At 41.2% G+C, this 13,276-nt stretch overlaps 1 protein-coding gene across 2 annotated transcripts in view; it reads left to right on the top strand.

Annotated features, from left to right (window-relative positions):
* The first annotated feature begins 9,610 nt into the window (after positions 1-9,610).
* NUB1 (negative regulator of ubiquitin-like proteins 1) overlaps positions 9,611-13,276 on the top strand; it is a 39,923-nt gene continuing 36,257 nt past the window's right edge. For both annotated transcript variants that reach the window (XM_006873673.1, XM_006873672.1), the window contains exon 1: positions 9,611-9,727. In XM_006873673.1, coding sequence (XP_006873735.1) covers positions 9,611-9,727 — 117 coding nt within the window. The remainder of the gene's footprint in view (positions 9,728-13,276) is intronic.

Raw genomic sequence — 13,276 nt, 5'->3', positions numbered from 1 at the left:
TGCCTTGATGTTTCCTAGGGAAGCGATTTGTTTGTTCTTGTAGTAACAGTCCATCTGGCTCCATTTTTCCTGCAGGTCTTTCTTTCAAGAGGTATCTTTTATTCTTCTAGCCGTGTTAATGTGTTGATTTTGGTTCTCTTGTCTTTTTGAATGTGTGCATTTATTGCTATAAATTGTCTTTGAAGCACTTATTTATTTTTTTTAAATGTTTTATTGTGAATTATGTGATAGTTTACATGGAAGAACATTAGTTTTACATTTATCCTATCGTATATCGTTTCATTGCCATGGTTACAATCCCCTCCATGCATCATCAAGCATTTTCCCTGGTCATCAGCACACAGCCCCTCTCTCTCTCTGGCTCTGGAGTCCCCAGCCGTTCCCTCTCTCCACGTCATCATCTCTGCCTCCATCTCTGGCATCATTGTTTCTCTGGGTAGGGTCCCGCATTCCTCTCATCTCCCTTGATGGTCCCAGGGACCTCTGCTCCTGGACTTCAAAGTCAACCAATCCCCTCATTTTGCTCCAAAACGTCTACCTTTACACTTCGAACCCTCACAGTCAGTCCTGATAGCAATCATTCATTATTGTGCCACATGAGTGCTATCCCCATTTCCTTTCATCAGCCCCGCCCAGACTGATTAGATACTACTACTCTGTGGAGATTCTGCCTTCCTCCGCACCCTCTGGATCTAGGCTCCCTCTTGAAAGCTTGTAAGCCAGTCACTTCTTGCCTTTGTAGCCCCCCATTTTGGGTAGCCAGTGTCCAAGTTGCCCATCCCTATCTACCCTGTGTATCAAGGGAGTGGGAATGATCCTCACTGTAAAGATTTGTTTCTTCTTTTGAGCTACTGCATTTATAGGTATGGGTCAAGTTCATCAAATTATATCAGATTACTCTATTTTCCCTCTTCTTTCTTCTTCTAGTTGAATTCTGATCATCCAGTCATTGAAGCCAGGTCAAGTGGGTATTATCTGCAAGTGTGGGTGTTCTTGTGTATATGCCCTCTCTTCTTATCAACTGCGCACTTCACTCTCCACTCTAGTCCTCTGTGGCTATGTCACTGACTCTGGACCTAGGAGTCCCCGGGTCTTGCTACACTGCTGGCCAACCAGGTCTTCACTCAGGTTCACAGGAATCTATTGAATGTGGTAGGGCCTAGCTTGCTGCTTCACTGCTGCTTTTCACTTACTTCCCCTTAACGATGACCAATGTGGTCACCAGTCAGAGCACATGTCTGTACGTATATTCCCATTGAGTCTTAGTCTCGGAAGGGGTTTTTGAAGTACTTCTTTAGCTGTGTCCCAAAACAAACCTAGAAGACTGAAAATAGGGAACCAATGATATAAATTTATAATGAAATCAGCTACAAAGCAAAAAGAGGGAATAGTAATAAATACAGAACTTCCAAAAGGCAAGCAAGTCAAGTAGATTTCAAAATAAAACAGACTGTTTTAAATAGAGAAAAACACTAGCAAATTACAGGGTAGCCTCAAAAAAAATTAATGCACCTGCACATCAGAATTATAAAAAGAGGAAAATCAGGAAGACTTAGTAAACATTAACACAACAGAAATGAAAATGAAAAGAAAACCCACAAACAAAATAAACTCAATGCAGAAAATTGTGTAGAACACAGAAACCAGCAGTACCACCAAAAAACATACAGCAAAATGACAGCAATCAATTCATACCTATCAATAATTACACTAAGTATAAATGGATTAAATGCACCAGTCAAGAGACAGAGAAAGCAAATGGATAAGAAAACAGGATCCTTCAATATGCTGCTACAAGAGACACATCAAAAAGATAGAGGAAGCCTAAATGCCTATCAACAAAAGAATAGTTAAACTTTTGTACAAACGCACAATGGAATACTACCCATCATTGAAGAATAATGATGAATCTGCAAAACACCTCACAACATGGATGAACCTGGAGGACATCATGCTGAGTAACATTGTTGTTGTTAAGTGCCGTCGAGTCGGTTCCGACCCATAGCGACCCTGTACAGGGTTTCCGAGGGTGTAAATCTTTACGGGAGTAGAAAGCCTCATCTTTCTCCTGCGGAGTGGCTGGTAGTTTCGAACCGCTGACCTTAAGGTTCGCAGCCCGATTCGTAACCACTACGCTACAAGAGCAATATCAAAAGAACAAATATTGTATGAGACCAATACTGTAAAAAGTTAAGAAAAGTTTTCCTGATAAAAGAAACAATCTTTGATGGTTACAGGGGAGGGGAAGAGGGCGCAGGGAAAATTATTCATCAGCTAGAGGTTAGAAATATGTTAGCATGGGTGACAAGGCAGGCAATATACAAGAGGGAGATTAGCAGAGGAAAGATGAAGGTAGCGGGGGCCACAGGAGGGAATGCAACGTTAAAGTTATTGTTAAGTGCTGCTGACTCAGTTCTGACTCATAGTGACCCTGTATAGGATTTCCAAAGAACAGCTGGTGGGTTTGAACTGCTGACCTTTCTACTGCAGAGTGGCTGGTGAGCTTGAACTGTGGACTTTGTGGTTTGCAGTCTAGTGTTTACCATCTGGAGCCACTGTGTTCCACCTATATGTAGTGACATGGAAAGACCTGAAATAGACTATAATTTAATGGGAAAAAAAAGTTGACAGATATAAAATCCTACTTATATAATCTTTTGTTGTTGTTATATGCCGTCAAGTTGTTTTAGACTCTTAGTGACTCTATAAGGTTTCCGAGGCTGTAAATCTTTACAGAAGCAGAAAAATCTCATCTTTCTCTTTTGGAACGACTGGTGGATTTGAACTGCTGACACTGTTGTTAGAAGCCCAACTTGTAACACACTATACCACGAGTGCTCCCTTATGTACTCCTTTAGAGCCTGAAATTTGAGGACACTTTGCCTGTGGACAACTGTAGCCCAGTCAGAGTCCTAGTTCCATCTTGAGCCTTGACACCATTCTTGAGCAATTCATGCATCTCCAATGACTGAGCTGCAGAGAGAGAGAGACAAATGAGCTCTTAGGCAGAGGGTATTAGAAAATGGATTCAGGCCTTTCTACCAGCCAGCCCAGTAAGGAAGCAGTCTCCCTCTCAAGCTTTCGCCTGGACACACTGCAGGCTGTGCTACATTGATCATGGTTTTGTGATGACATTCCTGTTCTCTGTGGAGAACAAAACCAGCCAGGTAGAGAGAAATTCTTTAGATTTCATCATGATATTATGCTTGTGATTTTCTTCATCTGGATGATTTGTTTCTTTTGTTTTGTCTTTATCTTATTTTGTTTAAAAATTTTTTTTAATCCTTTTTTATTTTGTTTAATAAAGTTTTATTTTTCAAAATGTACAGTTGGTTGGACCTGTTCATGCATCTTCACCGGCAGCTGGGGCATGCCCTCACTTTGTGTTTTGGGTGTAAATTACTTGAGTTCTGTATGTAGAATCCAGCTTGTTACTAAGCAGCTCCTGGCCTGGAACCGCGAATCTTCAGTCTCTAAGAAACAACAGCTTATGTTATAAGTTTATAGTTGGGAACTTCCTTACAGAGTTTATCATACGTGGCTTTGTCACACAAAACTAGGTTATTGAGCTTGTCCCAGACTTTCCCTTTAAACTGCTTCTTCTTTATGGCTTTGCCCCCAGATTTATTCACTGGGTCTTTGTTTTTCTTGGTTGACTTTCCGGCATCTTTCTTCTTCTTGTAGTCCTTGGGCGGCATCATGAAACTTGGAGAGCAGTTACAACTGCAGCCTCACTAAGATGTCAGCCATCCTGTTATTGTTTTTAAGTGATATACAGTTGGTTCTGACTCATAGCATCCCTTTATAGGATTTCAGAGGAGTGGTTGGTGGATTTGAACCACCAAAATTGTTATTAGCAGTCCAGTGCTTAAAACAGTCCACAACCATGGAGTCGATTCTGACTCATAACAACCCTATGTAGGGTTTCCAAGGCTTTAAATCTTTACGGGAGTAGAAAGCCTTATTTTTTTCCCTCAGAGCAACTGGTAGATTTGAACTGCTGACCTTGTGGTTTTCAGCCCAACGTATAACCCACTACTTCTCCAGGGTTCCTTTTAAGACTTAATGGTGGTGGTGGTAGTGTGCCGTGGAGTCTCTTCTAACTCATAGCAACCCTGAGTAGGGTTTCCGAGACTGTAAATCTTTACAGGAGCAGAAAGCCTTATCTTTCCCCTGTGAAATGTCTGGTCATTTTGAACTGCTGACCTTGAGGTTAGCAGCCTGACGTGTAACCACTAAGCTACCAGAGCTCCTTTTAAGACTTAATGATCCCTGTAATATATTTGAATTTGGGGTCTTTTCTCCTTTGATATTAAGTGTCTTGAAGTCAGTTCCGACTCATAGCAAGTAGAGGGTGTCTGAGGAGCAGCTGGTGGGTTTTAACTGTCAACCTTGTGGTTAGCAGCCCAGTGCTTATATTAGAGGAAGTGCTAGCTCATCTCTACCCTTCAAGTAGAAAGAATCAGCTTTCTACTGATTAAGAATAGTCAGATGGGCAGGGTTTCCATACAAGCAATAGTTTATTATAGGAAAAAGGCTTGCAAGCAGAGATGGGAAGAGCTTAACACAATGCTTAACATTGTCTGGAACAAACGGATTGCTGGGGTTTAAAAAGTTTGGGGTGGGGAAAGACATCATGTTTATTCATAAGAATAGGCAGGGGTTTCCGGGAAATGGCCTGTTTAGAATGGGCTGTGCTAATTGGGTTCATGCACAGTATTTCTTCAAGATGGATTCCACTGCAAAGGCCTCTGGTAGAAGCAGACAAAACTTATTATGGGATGTCGCACATGTGTGGTTCTTCAATACTCCAGTTCCAACTCCTACCAGGGGCTGGTGTTCTCTTTCACCCGCAAGGAAAGGTCATTCTTGGTAGGTAAAACCAGTGAAGATTTTACAAGAAAGTAAAATAGATCTTATGGTCTGTTTATAGAAAACATACTATAAAATGGGCAAGGTTTTGGGTTTAATGCTTTCATTCTCCAAAAGGCTGCCAGGACTCAGCTGTAGTGTTTAAACTCTTATAAGACCCCTGCCCCCACCCCAGCCTGTTTTCCAGAGCTTGTTTTTCAGGAATGGAGAACAGCCAGCCCTACTAATGAGCAACTCCCTATACTCTGCCCAGAAGACCTCCCTGAGGGACTTAATCTTTTCAATAAATCCTTAATCTGCCTCTGATTACACCTGTCTGCAACCCCTTTTTCCCTTCTTCCTAAAAATCCGATAAAAGCCCAAAACACCTGACTCTCTTGCCGGCACTATTCTCTGGTGTTAGGCCCCTTTCCTCCCTTGGAAAGTGAATACAGCTCTCTGCTTTCAATCCTTCATATTTGTGAATTATTTCATACCTTGTTACAGAGGCCCCTTAGGTTCCCTGTGTCAGGGAGACTTGGAGAGGTCAAGTAGCACATGTTGGACCTCAACTGGACCCATTATAGCTGTTCAGGGGGCTTCTCTAGAGGATTATAGGACTATAGTTCTTTGCCCTATAATCACTACTAAAAAATCAATGAATATTTACTGAGCACCTACTGTGTATGTCCAAGTCACTGGCCAATGCACTGAGGGTATAGTAGAGAGCCAAAGGGACTGTCTGTCCTTTAAACAAATTCTTTGCTTTCCTAGTAACTGTTCAATTGGTCTCACAGGCTCCCTGCCTTACACTATCCTACAGCACCACACCAGGACTCCATTTCTCCCACTAGGACAGTATAAAGGACAATGTGTATACCTGGGGTGTGTGTGTGTGTTTTCTCATGCAGGGGGGCAGTGGGATGATGGGGTTAGCAAGCAGTATGAGTCTATGCTATCACGGGAGAGGAAGTGGGCTTGTAAGTGGAGAAATACAGGGGCTTCTTTGCTCTAAGTAGTGTGTATTTGGGGTACCAGCTATTTAGCAGGAGTTGTCTGATGCATTAGAGCTTCACTTCCATAGAATTTGGTTTGTGGACAGCTGCAATTTACGGTAGGAACTCTAACTCCGTTTTGAGTCTTGACACAAATTCAGCCGCCATCTGATTTCTTTCTGACCCTTAATCAGTAACGTGGCAACTACTTTGCCCTCAGGCAGAGTGTGTTTGGAAGTAGATTACAATTCCCCTGGCCAGGCACGGGGTGGGACAATCATGGATGTTGGCATGCCAAAGCCACAAGATCATGAGACATTTGCTTATCTTCAAGTAGCCTGGGTGTTGAAAGGCCCCCAGGACCAATCCTGAAAAGTTTTCTTATCTGTTGTTGTGTGCATATCCCAATGGTAGTCCAACCCCACTCCCTGGCTGCAACAGTAATCTGCTGTCAATCATGGTTTTATGAAAATTTCAGATTTCCTTTGTTTTCTTTGGGCCGTAATTTGCCACTTGGCTGTAAATCCTTTGGACACCATTACGGCCTCTAGCTGACGGTCTCCCTCACCAGGATGATTTGTCTTTGCCTTGTGTAAGGCTTAATAAAGTATGTTTGAATTTGGGGCCATTTCACCCTAGAACACTGGGAAGATCAGCTGTCCAGCACTTGAGATCCTGTGGCCTATGGGAGAAATGGGGGACCTGTGGGTGCGGATCGCTTTGAAAATTGGAGGTCCTCAATTAAGTCGGGTCGCTAATCATGGTGACTGGCTAGCGTTGCGGCGGCTTGGTCAGGGGAACCCTTTAATTCCATACTGAAGGCGCGCAGACCGCGAGGTCTAGACCTTCACACCCGGAGAGAAGGGTTTCCTTGGAGAGTACTCGGCTCTCTTCCAAGACTGTTTGGGGAAACAAAGCCAGGTACGTTTCCCTCGGACTGAGACCCAGGCCTAGGAAGTGCCAGAGGCCGGCTGGCCCAGAGCTCCGCCCCCCCAGCGGCCTTCCGGAGGGCGCGCGGTGGCGGCGCAGCCGGGTCGGTTTCACCCGGAATGAAAACAAACGACCTCGCCGCATCCGGGCACTCGGCAGCTGGCGAGGCGGTGGCGCAGGTGAGGGCTGATGGCCAGTGTCTTGGCTCCTGTCGGGCCCGGCACTCTAGACCCTGCTCCGGCCCGGCAGGCGGTGGCGGAACAGGCCGCGGACTGGGGAGCCGGTGGGAGGCATTTAGAAAAGATTTTATGTGTTGCTTCTGTGGAAATAAATGTATAAGTAAGTGTATATGTATCGCTGGCTATACAACATAAACGAATGTAATGAGAGTAGCAGAACGCTTGAATCGTAGCGCTATTATTCCAGGTATGCCATTTGGGGTTTATGTGCAATCAAAACCAGGTTTTCCTGGCTGTTTCGGGAGTAAATGCAGTTGATGATTTTTCGAATCTTGACCATCTGATTTTGCAGCTCTTATTTTCAAAGAGAAAACGTAAAACGCACTTGAATAGATATAGTCGAAAAACTTAGGGTAAAGATGGCGCCAATTCATTTATTACAAAATGGAAGAAACTTTTAAAGGAGTGGTTTGAACGTTTCACTTTCAGTTTGAAGGAGTAAATTACTTTCAGCTTTTGTGCTTGGCAACGAAACACTCTTTGGCATGCATGAAACCAGCTTTCTCAGTTACCAATTACCATAGAAAACTGGTCTCTTAAGTATGTTTCTTTCTCGTTTATTTAAAATTTGCGTTGTGGGTTGTTCTGATATTTATAAGTGAAGTTTTGTAAGTTTCAGAGAGTGGTATAACTTAGTTAGAATTATCTTGTGCAGCTGTTGCTTAGCCCGGGTGTGTGGACCAGTAGGTTTGCCTTTGGTCTGCTGGTGGCTTGGATGGGCTGGTTCTGGGAGGACTGAGTTCAACCTACCCTAAGTCTTGACTCCATGATATTCTTTCCCTCAGTGGGGTTGCTGTGATGGTTCATTCTGAATCTGAGCATTTTTGACTAAGGAACATTATTGCTCAGTGCTCAGTATTTTGTTCTTGAATGTACTGTGACAGAAGCTGTTTTCCCAAACCAAAAAACAAATTCACTGCCATTGAGTCAATTCTGACACATAACAACTTTATAGGACACAGTAGAACTGCTCCATGGGATTTCCAAGGCTATGAAATGGAACCAACCTCACGGCAGTTACCAACAACAGTCTTTATTGAAGCAGATAGACACATCTTTCTCCTGTGGTGTGGCTGGTGGGCTTGAACTGCCAACTTTTCTGTTAGCAGCCAAGTGCCTTAACCACTTTGTCAAACTGGCATAAACCAGTTTTGAATTTTATTTTTAAAAGGTGTTAATTTTAAGGTAACTTGACTTGATCTCAAAATCAGGTGATTGGATTTTGCAAGGGAGGAATAATGACCCTCAGTTGAAACAAAACAAAACAAAATAATATGTATAACAAAAGTTTGACGTTTTAACCATTTTCAAATAGTATTTCAGATCAGCAGTTGTAAACTTTCAGCTGTTTCGCTGGAGAAAGATGAGGCTTTCTGCTCCCATTATTTTACAGCTTTGGAAACCCTACACAGGGTCACTATGAGTTGGAACCGACTCCACAGCACACAACCACCACCACTACCACCATGTTATATAACCTTCACTGCTATGTAATTACAAAAGTTTCTCATCACCCCAAATAGAAAACTCGGTGCCCTTTAAACAATAACTCTATTCCTTCTTCCTCTCATTCAGTAATAACTTTTTACTTACAGCTTGCCTGATCTTAGGAAACCTTAGAACACTATAGGACACTTGTTAGCTGTTTCCTCATTAGCTACACACACTACTGAATTGCCCTTTTAGTGAGCTATAAATGGACACCTATACTGAGGGCAAGTGGCTCTTTGGTAGAATGTTACTATTAGCAAAACATGTTGACTTCCAACATGCAGAGTCCAGTGTTGTGGGCAAAAGTTCCAGTGATAGTTAAGACTGCCTAATTTTGTGACCTTGGCCAAGTCATTTTACAAACCTGGAATCTGTTTTCTCAGCTGTAAAATGACCTTAAGAATGTTAGAATTGAATTAACTTATGTAGATGTTTTATTATGCTGTTATCACAAAATATGCAAAACTTTTTTAAAGAAAAATGTTAAGAATACTTAGTATTGATCACAGTTCAAGATAAACCTTTTAAAATTTTAATTACCAGAGTGGTTGACCTGTTGTTTTGTATTCAATTACAAAAGAATTGAGCTCTATGTTGATTTGCTTATAAAAGTTCACACTCATGAGTTATTGTGCAGTATAGTGCTTAAAACCTAAATTTCAGTTGTCAGCTTAAAGAATAGGTTAAGAAATAGAAAAGCTTATTAAACCTTGCTACATACTAGTAATTTTGAAGTGTGTGTGTGTGTGTGTATTTTTAAGGAGCAGTTTGAAGCCTATTAAAACCTTAGTATCTTTGGTTAAAGGAGCCCTGGTAGCACAGTGGTTAAGCGCTTGGCTGCTAATTGCCCAGCTGCTGTAAGGTAGAAAGATGTGGCCGTGTGCTTTAGCAAAATGACAGCCTTAGAAATCCTGGGGAACAGCTCTGCTCTTCCCTACATGGTCTCTGTGGGTTAGCATTAACTTGAGGATGATGGATAATTTAGGTTAAATTGGAGAGAGAGCTATGCTTATTTTACAAAATGACCTCCACATGTTAGGTAATATATGAGACACTTTGAAATGCATTGTGATATTTCATTGTTATACTATTTTGCTTTCAAGGATGGCGCAAAAGAAATATCTCCAAGCAAAATTAACCCAGTTTTTAAGGGAAGACAGAATTCAACTTTGGAAACCTCCATATACTGATGAAAATAAAGAAGTTGGTTTGGTATTAAAGGTATTTTTATTTTAACACATAAATAATTCACGTATTACACATCTTCTTTTTGGCATTGTAGGATAAGCCCTAGACTGCTAACCATAAGCTTGGCAGTTCAAATCCACTAGTCCCTTATTGAAAACCCTGTGTTGTTGTTGTGAAGTGCCGTTGAGTTGGTTCTGACCCATAGCGACCCTGTGTAGGGTTTCCGAGGAGCAGCTGGTGAGCTTGAACTGCCGACCTTGCAGTTCAAACAGCTTTGTGGTCTGGCGCATTAACAGCACAGCGCCACACCAGGACTCTATTAAGGTGATGCTAATGTCTCGGTTGGTTTTCAGTTCTCCTTGCTGTTGTGGTCTGTAAAGCAATTTCCCCCTCCCTCAGTTTTTTTACAACAAGGCTTATCAGTAGTACTCATTTTCCCAAAATACATTTCTCTACTAGCTAGGCCTTAATTTTTTATGGCAACATCAGAAATGGTTTTGTTTTATGTCTGTACAAATTTTAGAAACTGAAGTTTGCTGGCTTTTCAAAACAGGGAAGTAGTAAAAGCAGGTGGTTGTTGTTTAAGTACCGTCAAATTCGTGCTGACTCACATTGACCCTGTCTACGGTTTCCAAGGAATGTCTAGGGGTTTTGAACTGCTGACTTTGCAATTCACAGCGACCTTGTAGTCCAGTGCTTATCCTACACCGTTACACCAGGACTCCAGTCATTTTAGATAGGATTTTCTCTTATAATAGGTTTCTATCATGTACTTGCCTACTTTTCCAGTCACGAAATCCTGAATACAGTGTAGTGTTTAAGGATTGAGGATTATCACAAATGCATCAGAGTGTGACAGTGGTACACTACGGAGGTGACCTAGCGTTCTGTTTATTCTGTTCCTGATTGTTGTTGACTAGGACCTTCTAGTCAGTTCAGACTCACTGCTACCTTGTATAGGATTTCCAAGGTGCTGCTGCTGGGTTCGAACTGCTGACCTTGCAATTGAAACTGACCTTGTGGTGCAGCGCATTATCCTATAGCTCCACATCAGGACTCTGACTCTGTGATAGGTCTCACTTATAATTTTCACAGCCCACGGGACCTTAGTGCTGAATTTGCTTATTATAATCTTGACTGAGAAATTTAAGTAATCAGATTTTCTAGAGAATTATAGAAAGTTGCAATTTTTTAGTTTTCTGGTAATAAAAATAATATAGCTGCTTGAGTTAATTAAAGAAAATATATACATATAATTAAATAAAAAAACAAAAATAATTATAATTAATAGTGATATATTCTATTTCAATGTGAATATTAAAATACACATTATTACAGAGGTTTATATTTTAAAAATAAAATACTATTTGCTTTCTGTTTTGTAACTTTCTATATATCATGAACATCTCTCCCTGTCATAAATATCTGCTGTATGGTATTACATTCTAAATTTGACAAAACTTTGAACTTCAGGGTTTTACAACTGTTGATGTTTTATGGAGTCCTGGAATGGCACTGTAAGATAAGCAGTTGATCGCAAGGTTGCCAGCTGCTCCTCGGAAACCTTTTACAGGGTTGCTGTGAGTCGGAACCAACTCAACAGCATTTAAAAAACAAAAACAGCATTGTTTATGGGTAGTGACAGCTCTCTTAAAGAGATGTTAAATTGCAAATGCATATATTTTTTGTGAGGGAGCATAGTGACTTACTTTATAAAGTGTAAGTAAATTATACTTATAAAGTAAATTATAATAATTGGCTCAGAGCTGTTTTTGAGGCTCCTTAAATCCTTTAAACTCTTTCTCAAACCTAGACCTCTCCTTAGCAAATGATTTTACAACCCAGTGGTGTGGCGCATTGGGGTAAAGCCCTGGAACCAAAGGTCGGTTTGAACTGCAAGGTCAGCAGTTCAAACTGACCAGCTGCTCCTTGGAAACCGTATACCAGGTCGCTGTGAGTTGGAACCGGCTTGGTGGCACTTAACAACATGAGTAATTCAGAAGTTTCTGTTAAAAATGTTATTTAACCTGTCTTGTTCTCACTATGCTTACAATGTTTTCTCCATATCTTCCTTTCTTTTCCTTTAGTATAGATGAATAATTTACTTTTCTTTAAAAAAAAAAAATACTGTGTTTTCTGTTTGCACATCAGTTTAGGGTTCCATTCAACAATTTCTACATAGACTGTTCAGTGACATTGGTGACATTCTTCACTGCTTGTGAGAATTCTCAGTGTTTCCATTTGAATATTCCATTTTTGTGACTAGTTTCCCTGATCCCTTACATCTCCTCTCTGAGAGTAATTATTGAGTGGAGCTCACGCTTTCTTAAAGTAATCTTACATGTTACATGTTGTGCAGTCATGGACGTCATAGCCTACCTTTCTCTTCCCCTAGAATCATCCTTTTTTTTTAATTTTTAAGGTTTTTTTGTGGATTGAGTGGAAGTTTACAGGGCACATCATCAGTTTTACATTCAACAAATCATATAACTTGTTTCATTACATTGATTATAATCCCCTCCATATACCATTAGTTAACAGTATTTGTCTCTGTCCACTTTAGCTTTTTAAAAAAAACACACAAACAAAAAAACCCACTCAGGCATATATAATAATTTACATCTTCAAAGGTCACGTTCTGGAGGTCTGCTCCTGGCCACCAGCTTTTAGTCCTTCTCTTCTTAGTCCATGAATCGAGAGTCATCAGCCACTCCCCCTTTCCATGCCCCATCTCTGCCTCCATCTCTGGCGCTGCTGCTTCTCTGGATAAGGTCCCTCATTCTGTATGTGCATTCTTCTCTTGATGGTCCTAGGGTCCTCTGTTTCTGGACTGTAAGATTAACCACTCCCCTTTTTTTGTTACAAAACTTCTACCTTTACGATTGTGACAGTCGCGATTAGTCATAACAGTTATTCACTATTGAATCTTACGAATCTTATCCCCATCTCTTTTTACCAGACCCATCTAGACAAGATGACAGCTATTCAGTGGGGACTCTTTCTTTCCCCCCACAATCTTAAACTAAACTCCCTCTTGAAACCTTGTAAGCCAGTCACTTCGTGCCTAATTGCCCCCTCATTTTAGGTAGCAAATATCTAAGTTGCCCATTCCTGTCTACCCTGTCTACCGAGCGAATAGCATTGATACTTGATTTGAAGACTCTTTCCTTCTCTGTTGGTATTTAGAGTAACTACCGCTTTAAGTATACGTCAGGTTCATCATGAAGATGTATCTTCTGTCACTGTAGCTGTTCCAGTCTGCTTGTCCTTTCTAGTGGGAATGTCCCACCTCACAAGGTTGTGGATGGAACTCAAAATTTCATCTAAGGTCTTATACTCGGTAAAGGCTTTGCACGAGGCCTATTTCACTGGGCAAGTTGTAGAACCCCTTTTAGGTATTCCAATCAGTTACAGACTGAAGACGGGCTTACAAGTTTTCTCTAATCATGTTTCCCAGCATTCCTTTCTATCCCACTCAAGTGTCTATTTTACAGTAGTAGGCAAGAGAAACTAATATAAGGCAGTCCAGGATTTTAGTATTATTTATCCTCTTCAAGCTATACCTAGATCCCTGTATCCCAG

This window comes from Chrysochloris asiatica, unplaced genomic scaffold (genome assembly GCF_000296735.1).
Source record: "Chrysochloris asiatica unplaced genomic scaffold, ChrAsi1.0 scaffold00249, whole genome shotgun sequence".
Taxonomy (NCBI): domain Eukaryota; kingdom Metazoa; phylum Chordata; class Mammalia; order Afrosoricida; family Chrysochloridae; genus Chrysochloris; species Chrysochloris asiatica.
Note: the sequence above shows the minus strand (reverse complement) of the source record. Positions and strands in the feature narration are given on the sequence as shown.